The 18,331-nt window shown below is 47.8% G+C and overlaps 1 protein-coding gene across 1 annotated transcript in view; it reads right to left on the reverse strand.

Moving 5' to 3' along the window:
- The window catches only part of LOC138569624 (cryptochrome DASH-like), a 490,626-nt gene that overhangs the window by 125,662 nt on the left and 346,633 nt on the right, over positions 1–18,331 (reverse strand). The window contains exon 12 of the mRNA XM_069647757.1: positions 15,022–15,141. Coding sequence (XP_069503858.1) covers positions 15,022–15,141 — 120 coding nt within the window. The remainder of the gene's footprint in view (positions 1–15,021; positions 15,142–18,331) is intronic.

Below are 18,331 nucleotides of genomic sequence, written 5' to 3' on the forward strand. Positions count from 1 at the left end.
TGAACCTTTAAGGAATTGAAGACTAGTCCAACAGATGGGTTAGATATAACACAATGTGTGAAGGCGAACAATCGGAAGGATTGACGCCTTTGGAACTGCACCAAATGACAAAACGTTTCCATTTGCTGGTGTGTTAGGCTTTCTTGCCTCCCTCAGTATGTCCATACATCTTTGAGGGAGTTGCAGATGTCCAAACTCTATGACTTCAGGAGCCAGGCTGCTAAGTTCAGAGTTTGTGGGCATGGGTGCAGAGTCTCCCCCCTGTCCTGAAACAACATGTTGTACGGGCGGGGCAGCTTGACTGGTGGGGAGAGGGACATTTCCATCAGGTGCGCGAACCAGGGTTGGCGGGCCCACATGGGAGCCACCAGATTCATGGTGACTGGTTCCTGGTGTATCTTGTGCACTATCTTGTTCAGAAGGGAAGGGGGGGAAAGCGTGAACAAATTTCCCCGACCAAGTTATCCAGAGACCGTTCCCCTTGGATCGGTTCTGGGGGTACCTGGAGGTATAATCTGGGCATTGGGCGTTCTCCTGAGTAGCGAACAAGTCGATCTCTGGAAACCCCCATTCTGCGAAGACGTTGGATACAATGTCTTCGTGCAGACGCCATTTGTATTCTTCTGGCAGAGGAAAATCTCTGCTGAGTATGTCTGCCAGAAGATTGAGTTCCCCTGGAACATGCTGGGATATAAGGAACATCTTGTGTTTGAGAGCCCATATCCAGATGTTTTGGGACAGCTTGGATAGCCCTGGTGAGTGAGTGCCCCCCTGCTTGTTCAGATAATACATTGCTGTTGTGCTGTCGGTTAGGACCAGCACTGTCTTCCCTTGCAGTTGCTCCTGAAAGGCCTTCAATGCTTTGAACACTGCTAGTAGCTCCAGTAGGTTTATATGGTTGGACGCTACCTGAGGGGACCACACTCCGTGTGCTGTCTGTTGAAGCAGGTGAGCCCCCCACCCTGTGAGAGATGCGTCTGTCGTGAGAGTGGCTTCCACTGCAGGGGTGGTGAAGGTTTTTCCCCTTCAAGAGGTTCTCCCTCGACCACCACTGCAGAGAGAGAACGAGGGCTGGCGAGACAACTAACAGATCTTCCCATTTTCCGCTGGCCTGACACCAGGGGTGGACTGGCCCATAGGGAACTCTGGAGATTTCCCGGTGGGCCTCTGCACCCTGGGCCTCTGTGTGGTATTTCCAAATTTTCTCAGAGGAAAAGCATTGGGCTTCCTGAAAATGTTTCATATGGGGCCACTTTGAACTTTATTTCCAGGGCCTCTTTTGGTCCCCAGTAATTATTTCCAGGGCCTCTTTTAGTTCCCAGTCCAGCCCTGCCTGACACCACTGGCTGTTGAGCCATTCCTGAATGGGACGCATGCGCAGCCGCGCGTGGGGGACCAAGTATATGCATGACGCCATCATCCCTAGCAAACGCATAGCTTTGCGTACCGTCACCTTCCGACTGGCTACATACTGAGGAACTTGAGAGAGCATGTTCTGAACCCTCTCGCTGGAAGGGAAGACTAGACCGTCTTCCATGCAAATTAGAGCCCCCAGGAACTGTTTTACTTGGCTGGGGACTAAGCTGGATTTCTTTTCGTTGATAGAAAATCCTAGGCTGAACAGTAGGTCTACTGTCTTTTGGGTGTTCGAAAAACAAACGTCGAACGAGTCCCCCGTGATGAGCCAATCATCGAGGTAAGGGTAAACTGGAACTGAAAGTCTGCGCAGGTGTGCTGCTGCCACTGCCAGGACCTTGGTAAACATCCGTGGCGCCGAGGCTATGCCGAAGGGGAGTACTTTGAACTGGTAGTGTTTGTCCTGAATCACGAACCTTAAGAATTTTCTGTGCGCTGGCAGCATTGAAATATGAAAGTATGCATCTTTCATATCCAATGTTGTCATTAAGCCCCCTTGTTTTAGCAATGGGATCACCTTTTGAAGTGTTACCATGCAAAACTTCTGGGGCTTTATGAACTTTTTCGCTGGGCGCAGGTCTAGAACAGGACGCATGGTGAGATCCTTTTTGGGTACAAGGAAGTATATTGAATAAATACCCTTGTTTACCTGAAGAATCGGGGCGGCTTCTATGCGTCCTTTCCCAGCAGCGCCTCCACCTCTTGTACCAGGATCTGCAGATGTTCCGGTGAAAGTCGTCGATGTTTCGGCGGTCTGAACTGTGGGGGTCGGGCGAATTCCACGCAATAACCGTGGGCGACCGTCTTTAATACCCACTGGTCTGAAGTTATCCCCTCCCATGCCTTGAGGAAAGATGTTAATCGCCCCCCGACCGGGGAGGCATGGGAGGGGACCTGAACTTGGTGGTCATTTCTGACCCGAGGTTGACGCACCTCTGGAATTGGAGCCTCTTCCTCTATTCTTTCTGCGCTTCTGACCCCTCTGGGGGTAGTAAGTGGGGCTTGCAGCCGGTTGACTTGCGTTGAAGTTGCCCGTGCCGAAATTATTTTGAGCGGCGCGGGCTTGTCCTCGAAAGGACTGCCGAGAATTGCTGCCCCTCTGTGAAGAGGGTTTTTGGGAAATCTGGTGCAGCGACTTAATAGTCTCATGCTCCTTCTTGGCTGTCTCCAACGCATCGCCTACCGCCTTCCCGAAGAGGACTCCGGCCTGAAACCCGACGTGCGCAGCCACGCGTGTCTCTTTAGGAGAGTACCCTGTGCGAGAGACCTGCCTGCTGTCTCTGCGGAGTCCAGGGTATTCTTTACAACATTTTGATTGGCAAGTTTACCCTCCGAGACAATGGCGAGAAGCTTGGCTCTAGTTGGTTCCGGAACCTCCTGGAGGCCTTCCTTGAGTAGGTTCAATTGGGCGTCGACGTAGCTTGCCAGTAACCTTGTGTTATTGGCAATCCGGACGGTATAAGCAGCCGCCGACGTGACCCGTTTGCCCAAGGCATACAACCTATTGGACTCCTTGTCCGGGGGTGACTCTCCCGTGGCAAGGGGAACCCCTGCTCTCTTGCGAGTGTTGGTCACCACCAGCGAGTCTGGGATTGCGTGCCCTTTGATGTAAAGCGGGTCAGTGGGGGAGGGCCGGAAGAGTTTTTCGACCCTTGGGTTCACAGCCCTCGTCTGAGCGGGTGTGAGTAAAGAAGGGGCCAGCCGTCTCTTTACAGAGCTCAAGAGAGGGATAGACTGGCTAGCCGGAGGCTTGTCATTAATAATGTTTTCCACGAAATCCTGTTCAGACATTGCCTACATCGTGGCAATTTTAAATAATTCCGCTGCTTTTTTCAACGTGTTGTTGAAAGCCATTTGATCATCCACCGGGGGAGCCTGTCTAACCAGTGTGGATGGGGGAGAGTCGAGGCAAACGATATCAGAATTGTGATCGTCCTGCTGGGTGTCCTCCCAGTTGTCCGTTGCGCATTGATCTTCCCCACAATTGTCCAGAAAAGAAGTCTCCTCTTCTTCTGTATAGATGTCTCTATACGTGTCCTTCTGGACATCTTCTTGATAATCAACATAGTGTTGAACATCTAGGTGTTGGGCAACTTGTGTATGAGGGTTAGGGTCTACCCGAGCTTTTTTCGGCAGAGGTTGATCAGAAGCCCCAAAAATCTGCTGCAGCCGATCCATATACCCCTCAAATTGCTCCGTGGTCCACTTGGCGTTCAGAGGATCTCCTCAGGGTGCTTGAGAGGGGTACTTGGCTCTGTTCGCAAGAGTCCTCAGGATCGTCTTCCAAAACCGTGGAAAACCTTTCGGCGGATTGGCCCATAACTGTGGGCGAAACCGGTACTAGGCCCACCGCCGTAGCAATCCTGTTGATGCTCTTACTGATAGTTACCGACTCTTCGGGGGACATCGCCTCCGATGATGGCTTTCTGGGTAGAGGCCTAGTTAGAGGCCTACTCATAGTTTTCGGGCCTGCACGGGCCTTGAAAGTCGTTGAAGTTTCTTGTTCAGAAACTTCGGTGTGTGTAGTTTGGGGAGTAGCGCCTTTGTTAAGTTTATTAAGCCCAGTCGTCATGCGCTGCTGCGGATGCGGGGAAGGCTTCGGATCATATTGATCCGATGGCGCTTGCGCCTTCTTCGACGTTGTCGAGGAGGGCGCTTTGGTTGTGTGTTTTGTGTGGTGCGATTGTACGTCCCCGTCACCGGGTGTGGTCCCTGTAGCAAGACCGGAGTCGAGCCTGGAAGGGTCGGGGACGGGCGTGGCAGCTCTAGAATCGTCCGCCTCAAGGTCTACAACGTCCGCATTGGACGTTTGGTCATCCGATGTACCCCCGTCACTCTCGGCTGGTGTCGCGGCAGGGGAGAGAGGCTCCACGCGTGACATACCATATGCGGCCCACTGCTTCAACGGGTGCTCCTTAAGGGATTAGGTTTAGGAGTTTATACGCCGAACACTGCTTTAGTGCTCTAGGGGGAGACAAGCATACACGAAGTGTGCTCGTCTTTCCACGGATATCTGACCCTTCACAGAGGGCAGAATCTAAATGGAGTCCTTTCCATAGCAGAAGGGAAGGGTGACCATACCAAAAAGGAAAGAAGTGGAAAAGAGGAAAGACATCATAGCAGTATGGCAAACCCCGAGCCCACTCTCCCTACTGTGTAGGCCGGCCAGAAGGCCCGACCACGTGGAGGTCCGAACGCCGGATCTTAGGTGCCGGAATCCACATCCGTAGACGGTTCCCCCGTAGTCTTCGTCGAAGATGTTCTTGATAGACGAAGTGACTTAACAGGGATTAAACCGACAATTCTGTAAGATAAACAATGTCTCATGAAGAGCTCCGCTATAGGGCGACCAGTTATCTGGGTGGAAAAAAACAATCTGAGGGACCTCGACGCGTGAGGGATTTTGGGTACTACACACGTCACGATAGGGATAGTGTTTCAGACACACCTATGCCGACGTCCCCTTTCGGTCCCCCGAAAGACAAGATGCAATACTCTGCGGTTACCACTGGATGTCGTCATATGCACAGCATGTGATTCTAAGCAGATTAACAAGCATCAGAAATGTATTTTTGATATACACCTGTCTAAGAGTAACCTGTGGCTCGTTACTGTATGTGCTCATTGTGGGCTTCCGATCACTCTCACCCCTCTTGAGACTTAGTCTTGACCGCCACCAAGCTACCTTGATTGGTTTGGCTTGTCCAGAAGGTTCCCCTGTTCCACTAAACTGGAGGTGGCCTCCTAAACCTCTGGCCACCAGGTCAGAGTTTAGAAATCCATCTCAACACCCACTCCCCGAGGACCTCCTACCCAGGTGTTCCTCCCTCGCTTGTCCACCCCCAGGGTCGGGATCCAAAAGCTAAGGCCTTTCCCTGGCCACCCGAGTACGGGATCCCGGGGACTAGCTTGTGAAACACCCTCTCACAATAAGTTCAACTTAGGAATCCGTCTGTGTCCAAAGCCTATACTTGCCCTCACAACTAATCTATACAATGTGTAGGGATTTCAGCAACCAATAAGACGGTGATCGACAAAGTTTGGAGCTCTGTCCTGCTCACAGCTTTCTTTCAGCTCCCTTCCCCAAGTATAAATCAGTTCAAATAAATGTCTCAGGATTGCCTTCAGATATAAAGTTAACCAATACTCGGGGTTCCCTTCCCCAAGTTCCAAAACACAATACCAAGCACAAAAGCACATTAAACCTCAGTGTTCCCTTCCTCAAGATTTTCCTCCAAAAAAAAAAGACATTTTCCAGCTTTCTTAAAGGTCTGTGCAACACTTGCGCCCTCTGGTTGTGATTGGTCTTGGTATAACAATATAATTGGCAGAAAGTTGTCGTTCAAACATTGATTGGAGTTCATCTCCAAAGTTCCATTCACTTGGATCCTAAAGTATTATTGGTTCACTTGTATAAAATTCCTTTGCGATTGCTAAACTTCTGTTTAAAGTTCACTTGTGAGTACAAATTACAATTTCTATTTGAAAAGTTCATTTGGAAGTTGCATTCAGAAAAAGATATTTGGGTACGGTATTCATCTATGTCTGAACTTCATAGGTATTAAAGGTCTTCATTTAGTTTGCAATGATGTTATGTTTCATTGTAGAATGCTTTAAACAAAGTGCCCTGCACTCAGAGATGTTCGTAATAATTAGGAAAGGTTTCATCCATTTCATCTTGGGTTTTAAGTCTCTGTATGGTGCCTTTATCATGCGCCCCGCACTCAAAGGCCTTTGTTACAATTAAAGACAGTGTCATTCATTTAGTTTCTTTGTTAGAATCTTGTGAAAGTTACCTTTGTAACGTGCACAGCACTCTGAGGCTTTCGATAACGTCCCTTCTCATGCACATGACCACTCTGATATAAAGTATACTTATTAGTTCAAAGATTAATGCGTATTTCATTCGGAGACCTTCGACAGCACGACTTCTGCACGTAATCACTCTGATACATAGTAATCCTCCGCAGAACTCACTCGCACACCAGGTTTTCTTTTGCATAGAAACTCAACGTTTTCTTATTTTGATGTTTCCGCAGCACAAACGTCTCAGCCTTTGGTACGCAGCTTCAGGACTGTTTCAGCCCCTCAGGCACTGTTGGGTCACTGTCCGATTCCAGGAGAACTAGCACTGTGAACGCCTTGAAAAGGGGCAGCCTCCAGGCACGGCTCCCCTTTGATTGGCTTGGTCCCATGGAGCCGCAGCACCTGGGCTGTACTCCTGTGAACCCTTAACGTGCTGCATACACACAGCTTCCTGCTGCTTTCTCTGGTCTCTCCGCTGCTCCTCCCTCAACGCCACAGCTTCTCCTGGTTCACCCTCTCCTAGTGACCTACTGAGCCTCCTCCTGCAACTAGATGGGGCCTTTTATACACCTGCAACCCCCACCTCCCCAACAGGCTGCAGGTGCTGTTGTACAATTAGCCCTGCCTGAACATCATTAAGGGGACATGCCTTACCTGCACTACTCTCAGCAGGCCTCTTCCTCGTCCCAGTACCAGAGTGGTAAAAGCATGAGGAAGTCGGAGAAGTTGAGTCAAAATACTCCATAAAGGTGGTGGAAGGGTTGGGTTGATCAGTCATAGGAAAAGGGGGATACCCTGTCTCTCCTAAAGGTATTCCACTCCCATTCCTCACAGACTCTCCACCCAGGTGATCTTTAACCCTTTCTGCTCTTTTCCAAACATTTTGGACTGAGGATATCCCATTTTTCTCGGCCAATGGGACGTGGCTAACAATAGCCTATAATGTTCCTCAGAATAAGGGATTCTACTTGGATGGGGAATACCACATCTCCCCTGAGGGTGCCCCACTTCCAATTCCCAAGGTCCCTTCAGCCAAGTGATCCTCCCTCGATTGTCCGCCTCCAGGGTCAGGATCCACAAGCAATGGCCTCAGGTTTCTCACAGGTTTCTCACAGGTCCTATGCCCCGTGGCCAGTTCAGTTGTGTGTCTGTTGCATTTCCCTCTGAGGGTGAAGGGGGGTGAAATCATTATTTCTGTTTTGGTTGGATTCAGCTTGAGGTTGTTGGTCATCATCCAGGAGTATATGCCAGTGAGGCATTTGTTGAGGGTGTGGGTCTGCGTAGTTGTAGGCGGTGAGTCCATGGTTTCAAATGATTTTCATTAAGGGGACATGTATGTGGGGAGAGGCTAGAGACTTGTGGTATGTCACAGGAGATGTTTTTGACGTTAGAAGTAAATGGCGATAGCCAAGTTCTTTCAGTTCGGTTAGTGAGGACAGATTTTAGCCTTTGTAGAGCAGAGTCTTTTACGGCACATTCCTCCAGTCTCTTGATTAGTGTTGTGTGTCGGAATGTTATGAACACAGCTGATATATGCAAAAGTATGACTGCAAATTGTGTACTGTTGCCTAAATTTATTTTTAGGTGTTGCATTTGGATAAGAGTACTGATTCCGTTCCTGAAGTCGACTCGCGAGTTGTCGAGTATTTCGTTCGGTTCTACGTGGTTGAGTAGGATTTTGTAGACGTGGTCCTCCAATAGCTTCCTGGGTAGGATACATTTGATATAGGTCTGTAATTGGTGGGATCTTCTGCACTTCCCGTTTTTTTTTTTTAGGTGTGGCTTAATGTATGCCAATTGGAAAGATTTAGGTACTATTCCTGTGTTTAGGAATAGGCTCATCAGTAGCCAGAAGTAAGATGCTGGGGTGCTTTGGTTGAGGATTCCTTTGTAGATTCCACGGGGGCATGGATCAGTGGGGATCCGGCGAGGTTGGTGTCATTTATTAGTGTGGTGTGTGAATGAAAAGGTAAACCAAAGAGAATCCTTACTGCAGAATCTAAGATGTAGCGTATAGAATAGCGAGCTCAGTTAGGAAGGCCCACATATAGAGTGGAGTGGAGATAGGATAAGACAATAGTTCACAAAAAAGTTTTAGCAGAGGCAAAAGTCAGCAAGTGATCAATTTCTATATTAAAAAGTTGAAAACGGCAAACTACAGTAACAATCTGGCTTGCAGTGGAAAGTCAAAGATAAAATCAAGATTGTGTGATTGATCAGCAATGGGCAGCTGGAGTGGAGGAAATTAAATTCAAGTAGGCATAAAGATCGAAGAAGGAAAAACAACATTAAGACAAAGGAAACAGGAGGACATACCAGCGTTAACTGCTGAAAGACAAGAGCAGAATCACTGGTTAATAGAATCGGTAAAAGGAAAAGTAAGCAGAGTATGAGTATTATGGGCATAAAGATACACCTTGAAACCAGCATCTGAAATTAGAGATGTCAAGGAAGAAGTGCAGAATGTAATTAAGAGTGCAAGAGTGGAAAATCGAAGTGGATAGGATTGTGCCAATGTGATTCTTGTTTCCCTAGTTGTGGGTGTGAGTAGAGACCTTTCGGGGCCCCTTTTCTGTTTCTTAGCTATACCATTCCAAAACATACTTGCCTTTAAGGTATGCTCCTCATTACATGACTTTCTAATAAAAAGAGTACATATTTTTCAGTGTATACTATTAGGAGTATATTGTATTCCGCTTGCATTTGCACAATCTGAATGACACACGGCCTAGTATTATCTTTTGTTTATTTCCCCTTTGCCCCCCCCTTCCTTGTCTTGTCGCGCCTAGAAACACTCGTGCACAGGCGCATTATAAATGACTTATCATATCATATGCTTGTGTGAGAGTAACTGTAGCTTGATACATGCCATCTCCCCTCCGAAGAATGAAGCCAGATTTCTCGGTTACATTACCATTTGGAGTGTTTGGATAACCCGGTTGACACCCTGTTCAGACACTAAACGTTTGGTCCTCTTGAACCCCTCAACAAAGGGTTTCAGAAGAACCTCTGAAACAGCTATAGTACTAAAGCTCATTATATAACCTCTTCATCTCAGGGCTATAGCTTGATACACCTAACAGCAAGTGTTTCCCCCTTGCCTAAGGTTATTGTCATATTATATAATTTTAACCCAACAGTCTTGGGTCACCCTCCCGGACCAAGGTCTTAGCCCTCAACAGGCTTTTACTTCTCCTTCCTGGTCCGAGAAATAAGCCCCTATAGGCTTGCACCTTCAATCTGAAACTTTGGCACTCCCCTTGGCTTCTTCTCAGTGTCTGGTTCTCCCCTAGGAATGTCTCTAAAAAAATCTGGTTTGCTCCCTGGTTTTGACTTAATCCCACGGTCCCTTTTAACCATTTAAATGTTATAGTGCCGTGGTCTTTTGAGACACTCCAGGGTCTTTGCACCTCTGAATCTTTGCATGTCCTCATGTTTTTTAATTGGAACTGGTCTTGCCACTCTACAGTTCATTTCTGCTGCTTTTTCCTAAGGAAGAGCTTCCTTATTCTCCCTGGTACGGGTGGCTACCACCCCAACCCTGATTGACTGGGATGGTAAGGTGTTCCTTTCCTGCATTGATCTGACTGAGCGTGAGGCTTTATAGTTCAGAACTAATGGGGAGGGTATTTAAAAAGGGTGGTCATTTTGAATCATGCCATCAGCTTTTGTGCTCTTGGTGTCTGATTGTTAAGGAGCCTGTATAATTATTGCCACATGGAATGGTTGAGCACTTTTTGAGGGCAAATGAGATTTGGTAATATTTGCCATCTAACTATGAAGCCAAGTACAGTACTTTGACAGAAAATGCTGTGACGAATCTGGGCTATTCGTCCCTTCTCCACGGGGTGGAGGGCACCCTCTTTGAGGCTAGGGAGGTGAGCTTGCTAACCAAGACCCTCTCTAGGGGTTTGGGAAAGTGGGACCTCACTGAGAGTGACTTTCCTCTAGGGGACAAGGACCCCCATTCCTATAGGGAACTCCCTATCAAGCAGACACTGGGCCTCATTACGAGTCCGGCGGTAACCGCAGCGGTAAAACCGCCTGGTTACCGCCAGACTCGTATTATCATTCCGCCTCTGTGATTCCCGGAATTACCGGGGCATTACAACCCCGGTTTCCCGGGAATCACGGAGGCGGAATGGTGTTAATCCCCATTTCCATTGAGTCCTATGGGACTCAATGGGAATGGGGATCATGGAAACACCGGCAGCATCTCGTAATGCTGCCGGTGTTTCCTCGTCCGCCTGCAGGCAGGCAGTGTTAAACCCGCCAGGTCAGACCTGGCGGGAACATCACCTCCCGCCTGCAGGAGTTGTGATCGCCCGGCATGGAAACAACGGTGGCGACGGGTTTACCGCCACCGTTGTTTCCATACCGGGCGATTTGTAATGAGGCCCACTGTCTGCATTTATGGGGATAGAAAAGACTGATGTTACTTCTGTTTTGAATCTAACAAATAGTGACATTATGTCATGCCACGACCATGGACGCTCTGGCAAAGGTAGAAGTTCCAACACAGAGCGATCCAGTCTCTCCGTCAGAGGTTGCGCTCCAGTCCTCATCCCACATGGCTGCCGCAAGTATAACAACGTAACGTGCCGTTTCGCCGGTGCGTTGTATTCGTCTTTCTTTGGAGCTCACTGTTGTGCTACCACAGTTCCTCGTAGCTGTTTAGATAACTTTTTCTCCCTCACCGGTTCCCTGCCGGTCGCTTCCTGGACTCTTCCGCCTTGTTTCCAGTCCTCATTTTTCTATCCCTTTTCTCTTACTGCTCTTCGCGGTTATCTACTCCGGCCTCCGTTTTTGTCAGCTTTCACATCCGTGTCTCGCTTCACGGATGTGCCATCTCAGTTTTCAGCCCTTGGGCTGCTTTTCCTTTCTCTATTTTCATCTCCAAGTTCGATCAGTCCTTTCGACTGATCTTCTGTCGGTACTCAGTCTACTTTACTTTCTCGCTCCCTTGTGTACTGATTCTGCGAATCTTCGCTCTCACTCTTACCGGTCTTTAATTCTGCTTCCCTCCGTTCACACAGGAGAATTTCTTTCTTTCGTTTACCTGCTCCGGGCCTCTCTGTCTGCAGCAATCTGTCGGATTCCTTTCCGGTTGAAGCACTTTTAGCGCATTGGGTTCCAGGGTCATTGCGCTCCTCCCCAGGAGTTTGTCAAATGCTCCCATCATCTTCCCTGTTTGTGTGGAGTTAGTCAACTATCCAATTGAACACTGCCGTTTGTTTCAAGGACTTGTGAACATTCTGCCTATGCTTGAATCATGGAGGTTAAACAGCCTAACCTACAGTAGTGTGTCATCAGAGTATTACAGCGGAAGACCATTTGAAGACACTCCAGTTAATTCCTACCAGGGTTTTTTGGCGCTTAAGGGCTTATTCCCTGGCTCTGGGCTTGCTCCTCAGTTCTCTTTGGCTTGGGTTCCTTCCCCTGCCAAGGTGGACTCTGGGGGAGCTCGACCCTACATGCACGATAAAAAGATAAGAAGACCAAATAAAAGAAGACTAAGGAAGCAAAGAAGTCAAGAAGAATGGAGCAGCCAGAGACCCGAGACAGCTCATCTGAAGACAGAGATGAGGAGGCTCGGGAGGGTTCACCAAATCACAACACATTACTTCAACCTCTTTGGCTTCAGGTAATGCTGGATTGTCCTTGAACTCGCAGTCAATGAAGAACTACATGACCATTCAAACACAGCATTGAAAAAAAGAGAGACAAGGAACCTTCAGAGGAGGAGAGAGAATCCTACGGAGAGGCGAACCTCTGACCTGAGAATGTCCTGGAGGGGTGGAGCTGCACTGCAGAGACAGCGGTAGCCTAGCGAAAGAGAGAGCAAGGAAGAATGCCGGATGCCGACACAGAGCATGGCAAGCAACCCACGACGAGACAAGGATGGAAGTACCGCCTCTCCTGGTGGCGTGACCACGCTGCAGCCATGGTGATTCTGGGGCCTGCATAACGATGCCAAAACCAGGGTTACATGGGAGGAACAAATCCTCTTCTCCGAATACGAGGAAGGAGATTGCTGAGATGCAAAGAGTACAGAGAGCATGCACTGACATACCGGAGGAGCCAGCGAGGAGAAAAAAAGAAAAAAGAAAATCACCATGCTGAAATGCTATCCCGCTGGAGCAGACCAGACTGTAACAGAGGAACCACAGTTGCCCGGGACCGAGGGAGGCAAAGGGAAGGAAGAGACCAGGAAGATCTAATGGGTTTGCGGAGCACTTTAAACCGGAGGCTTGAACACTGACCATGGCCAAAGGGATCAACCAAGCTAGAAAATCAGGATAACTTTATTGAAAAAAGTGACACTGTACATTATCTTAGTAGAAGTGAACCTGGAGGGTTCGAACAAGCAAAACAAAAGCCAAGACGCAAACAACAAAACTGATGTAAAAGGGATGAAAGAAACATCCCTCCGTTAAAGGATACAAGACTTCGGATTTATATCACGAGTTGCAACTTTTCCTAAGGAAATTTAAGGGGGAGTTATGATATGTTTTTTCATTTATAACGCGCCTGTACACAAGTGTTTCTAGGTGCGACAAGACATAGGAGGAAAGACAGAGGGAGGACAAGAAAAATGATCCTACTCGGCCTTGTATCATTCAGATCGTGCAAGTGCGACAACGCAAAGTGCAGGGGTAAGGGAGAGAGGAGAAGTGTCAGGGAGAGGGAAGGGGGAAGTGCAATATGGGCAGCATTGCTCTGACTAAGTGCAGCCAGGGCAGCATGGCTCTGGGTAAGTGCAAGGAGGCAGAAGACTGTAGAGGTTATAGTTACAGCCCCTAAGTGAGTGGTAGGCCCAGAGGCAGTGCAGGGGAGCCTGATCATGGAGGAACCTGGTACCCAGTGAGACTCTGAGTAGCCAAGCACCCAGTCGGTGCCACAGACAGGTGATCAGCAGGGGAGGGAGAGAGAGAAAGCAGAGGAGAAAGGGAAGGTCTTGAGCTGCTTCCAGAACTTCAGGTGGTACGGCTCAAGTTTGAGAGGGACAGGGAGGCCATTCCAGAGGGTGGCACCTGCAGAGGAGAGAGATCTAACCCCGCTCTCTGCCTGGAGAAGCGTCTGACCCTCAGAGAGTTGGAGGTAGCTGAGTGAAGGACTTGAGAAGGAAGGTGTTTTGGAAGAGAGTTGGATGTAGTGCAAGCCCCAGCCCAGAATGCCTTGTGGACAATGCGTAGGGTTTTGAACCTGATCCTTCCAGCCACCGGGAGCCAGTGGAGAGATTTCAGGGCTGGAGAGATACAGTCCCTGGGCTTGAGGCCAAGCATAGGTGTCGCAATCCTGTTCTGTATTAGAAGGTTGGAGCTTGGAGAAAATTGGCGATTCAGGAAGGAAGTGGGTGAAAGAGTTTGGCGAGAAACTGGAAAGTGCAGACGAGCCTGGAGACCGAAGGGGGACAATAAGTAGAAACTGTATGTGGTAGGGGAGAGATAACAGTAGGTAGTAGAGGGAAGACAGCAGAAGATGGTTGAAAGGGGGAAGGCAGGGGATGGTGGCAGGAAAACATCAGGAGGTGACAGGAGGAAAACAAAAGGAGGTGGTTGCTGGAAGACAACAGGAGTTGGTAAGGGGAAGGCTGCAGAAGGCAGCAAGAAGAGGAAATCAGGAGGTGGTAGGGCAAAGAAACCAGGAGGAGGCTAGCAAACAAGAGGAAGCATTCAGTGCTTGTGCGGGGTTATATAGTGAGAGCAGGAAGGAATGAGAGGGCACACATTGCCCAAGGCAGGGGTTAAAGTTCAGATCCTATCAAGGATTTAAACTCACGGTGGGAGAAGGATCAAGCACATGGTGTGGCATTGAGGAAGTCAAGGAACAGAAGAGGCGTAAAGGGAAGATAAGAGGGCAGTGAGAAGTCTGGTACAGACAAACCAAGTTGGTTTTGTGTTCAAGTTAAGAAGAAACACACCTGCTTCTGGAAAAAATGTCTACAGGACCAGCGGGTGGAATGGAAATGACCCACCATCACCTTCAAACAAGCCGGAGCCCTCTTCAAAGGACCATAGATACTGTGATTAACTGGGAGGTGCCCTGACATCTGGTGATAACTTACAAAGAGACCTTCAACAGAGTGACCCTTGTTGAACAAGATCTTTGGAACCGATCAGAGGACTCTAGAGAAGAGTAATGAGAGAAAAACCCTGAAACGAACAAGCTTCTCACACAGTAGGGAAAGCGAAATCTTCCTGACCGTTCTAGGAAGAACTAATTCTTTGTTATTGTGAACTGGTAATCAGTTTGAAGAATCTGCGGAAAAAAGTGCCAACCTAAGAGGACTTTGGAGTAGGGAATTAGGTTGGAGACCCATCCAAGATTGTTATCACTACAGTGATGCATTGAAAAAAGCTCCTTATATCCTGAAACCAGGCTTGGCTTGTCTCTTTATCAATGCCCATGATATAACACTTCCCAAAGTACTAGTCATCTAAAATGCAGATATCGGAGTGATTGACACTTTAATGTCAAGCATTAGCAACTTCAATTTTGGGCATTCTCAAAAAAACTATTTCCCTTGGCATCTGAACGCTCAAACATCAGAATGTTTTACATATTGAGGCCACCTTTAGTGGCCAAAGTGACTCTCTATTCTTGCCTTGTGTAGCTTCCAGTGGAGATTGCAGTTATTGGAACCTGCTCCCAGACATGAACAAGGACACATGCTATTTATACAAGTTCAGAAAAAATCTCCAAAATCACCAAAATACCGCAAAAATGTATTTTGTAAACTGTTCATTTGGGTGGAAAAGTACAGTGAATTTCAGACTGGAGTCTTTTGATACTTACATTGCAATCATAATCCAGCCCCTGTTTGATCATGTTGAACTTCCTGTTCTCTCTTGGATCATTTCCAATCCCAGCACTGTAGAGCCAATTACCATAATTGCTACACACGTCATAGTCCACCTAAAGGCAAAAGATGTGTTTTTGAACTTGTAAACAAACCAGGCATAAAATACACTACTGGTGGAATATGGACTAACATTTAATTTAACATTATATGCCCAGAGAATAGGGCGAGATTTAGCCATGCTCAATGAAACGCTAACACAGGATAAAAAAGAGGCTGCAGACCAGTCTTACACTTACAATTTGTAACCAATCACACTGCCACTCTTGTTGTAAGGAGTATTTCTCAATTTTAGTTAGTGACAGGACATTAGGTGAAATCACATCTGATGAAAGGTACACATAATGTTCTTTTTTTGTTGAATTTAAAAAACTTGCAAATACTAAACAGTAATCCGACTAATATATATTACATTGCCATGAGAGGAGGGCTTTCTCTAATATCCCAGAAGACAAAGCAATTCATTAATTTACGGCAAGCTCCCCACATTTGCTCCAGAAATGTATCCATAGGTGCAGGGGTTACGTGTATATGTTAATGTCTATATGTTGGGGGTGTCCATTCTGTCCATTTCTTTAGTATGAAGTTGCAATCCTAGTAAAGAAATAAGACCGAACGCTGGAACGAGAGGCCAGCAGAAAAGGCAGAAATTAAAAACAAACAGAAAAAGAGGGGAGAAGTAAGAGGGACGTGAAAGGGAAGTTTTCACCACCAACCTGCCACCTATATACATTACTGTTCTGTAAAGTTTTTGGATGCATCTTCATAACCCTCCAGTTGATCCTCTTCGCACACTACTCTCTGCTCTAGAGCCACCAATTCAGATATATCAGAGCCATGTCGCCACAATCATGCATCCTTCTAATCCTCAACAACCTCAGGATACCTTTTTGCATAGGTTGTTTCCAGAGAAGTCACTTTCATTCATGGTTATGTCAAGTTTTTTTGTTGACGGTGTTCCCCACTAACAGTCTACAATCTGCCCACCCCCACCGGATCAGGTTAATTCCGTCTGAAACCTCTGTCCAAAATGGGACTTGTGGAAGTGGGAGGCAGGCCCAAATGGTGGAGGTCGTGTGGGAGACCCCAATCCGGGCCATAGATTTGAACCAGGGAGTCAACAGACCCGGTGGGGCTGCGTTGTGTGTGCAGACGGACTGGTTCCCCCCTATGGCAATAACAGGCAGGCTACAGTGAAAAGTGGGAACACAATGAAGGCACCAAAGTCTTTGTAGAAACCAGGAACAGATTTATTACAGGAAGAGAAGTAAATTAATTGCCATTATGATAAATTAGACACACTGGACACAGGTGATTGTCTGAACTGGTCTGCGGACACAAGGCGGGGCATTGATGGCAGGCACACTAGCTAGGCACACCCACTGGCATCGAACCCGTGGGCCCGGGAAGTACCCTTGGATGCATGACTAGAAGGGAAGGGTTGGAGAGGAAGTGGGAGAGGGGTTGGTAGAGACAGAGGGCTGAGAGAGGGAGGACAAAAGGAGAAAGGAAGGGAGCGAGTGCACCCAATGAGAAAAGGTGGCGCCAGTGAGAGAGAGGACACCCAGTGAGAGGGTGCACACAGGGGCACGAGGGAGAAAGAGAAGGAAAAAGACACACACACACACACACACACACACACACACACACACCGAAGGAGAAGTAGAACAGTTTTGGGAAGGGGGAGAAAATGAACGGTAGACTGGGGACAACGGTACGCTAGATAGGGGGCCTCTCTTCCCTCAACCCCCACGGTAAGCACACACCGCCAGCAGCCAAAAAAGAAGAGCCTCCTGTTCTCTCTCCACAGGTCTTATAAAAGGCTGTCGCTCTCACCCGGGAACACAACTTGTGGTTACCAGGGATACGTTTGTGTGGTTTACAGGGGAGTGGAGACCAGGCAACAGGCTTGTTTGGCTGTTGCAAGTTTTTTTGTGGTTTCCAGGGGAGTGGAGTTGGTCACACATTTTCTGGTAATTACAAGGTGGAGGAATTCTAGAGCCCACCCCCATCCATTCCCACAGTAAGGAAAGCTAGATTCTGCGTGAGAGTCAGTTTGACCCTAAGGTGGAATTAAATGCCAGTCTGAGGAATGGAGGAGGTTCACAGAAATGGATCATTACATGGTGTGTAGGACAAGTGGCTTTCCATTGCTCCCCGCCCACCCCCCCAACTATGATGACACAACAAGTGGACTAACAGGGTGTAAAAGGGCAGGTCAACTGTCACTGGGTAGTGGAGGGTCTCAGAGAAGGGGAGTAAAGATTGAGACGTAGGTGGCAGATTATACTGGGGCTGGTTCCTGTTTTAGGGAGGCTGCTGAACAGGTTTTCCGACAGGGGAGTTGGCCAGGCCTTTGGGAGGAATGTGATCCCTTTGTTACTGGCTGCGAGTGGAGTCCCCAGGGGAGCAATGTCCAGTGTGCCAGAAACAAGATTATGAAGGTACAAAATATAGTGATCAGGCAATGTTGGAACCAGCACAAGCCTTGTTAATGCAATAGTTAAATACAGGACAAAATACACAGACGGGAACATGCAAGAACTTGACAGAAATAAACAGCTAGCATAAACAATGCAGTGAATATACAGTCCTATACAGTGCAAGGTGGAAAATACATTGTGGAAACATGAAAGTCTCACACAGTCATTTTCCCCAGACAACTTGTGTCAGGTCTACAGCCTGTGCAGCATTTTTGTTTTAGGCATAGCACACAACTAGTACTTATCGGATTTAGCAATTTCTATCTTAAACATCTTGTCCTGTTTTCAGTATAATCAAAAAAGGGATTTTGTCCCCACAAGTCTGGTCTTTAATATCATATGAATGCTGCTCAATATTTTGTAGACTAGTTGTTCTTTCTCTGTTTACTATCCCTATCCCAAACTCTTTCTGCTCCTTTGCTCTCATGGGCGTGAGGCCTTCCTGACTCTGACCTTTTGGAAGGAGGTTTCCCTCTCCTGTAGTGATCTATAGGACTCCCTTGCCTCCACTTTGGAATATCACTCACTCGTTTCTCTATACAGTGAGTTCTCTGCCCATCAGGTTGTAGTTTGTGTGTATTACTGGCCAGCGCAAACCAAACGGGGAGGAGGGAGGTTCAAAAGCTATAAGGGATCTCAGGACCCTGCACCTCTAGAAAAGTAAACAGTGCCAAGTGACAGATTATTGGTGAAGACTTGCCTCTACATGGTGGTCATCCTGCAGGGTCATCGGGTTGAAGGTTCAAAGGTGACCATTGCTGTC

This window comes from Ambystoma mexicanum, chromosome 2q (assembly GCF_040938575.1).
Source record: "Ambystoma mexicanum isolate Mex_15411 chromosome 2q, UKY_AmexF1_1, whole genome shotgun sequence".
Taxonomy (NCBI): Eukaryota; Metazoa; Chordata; class Amphibia; order Caudata; family Ambystomatidae; genus Ambystoma; species Ambystoma mexicanum.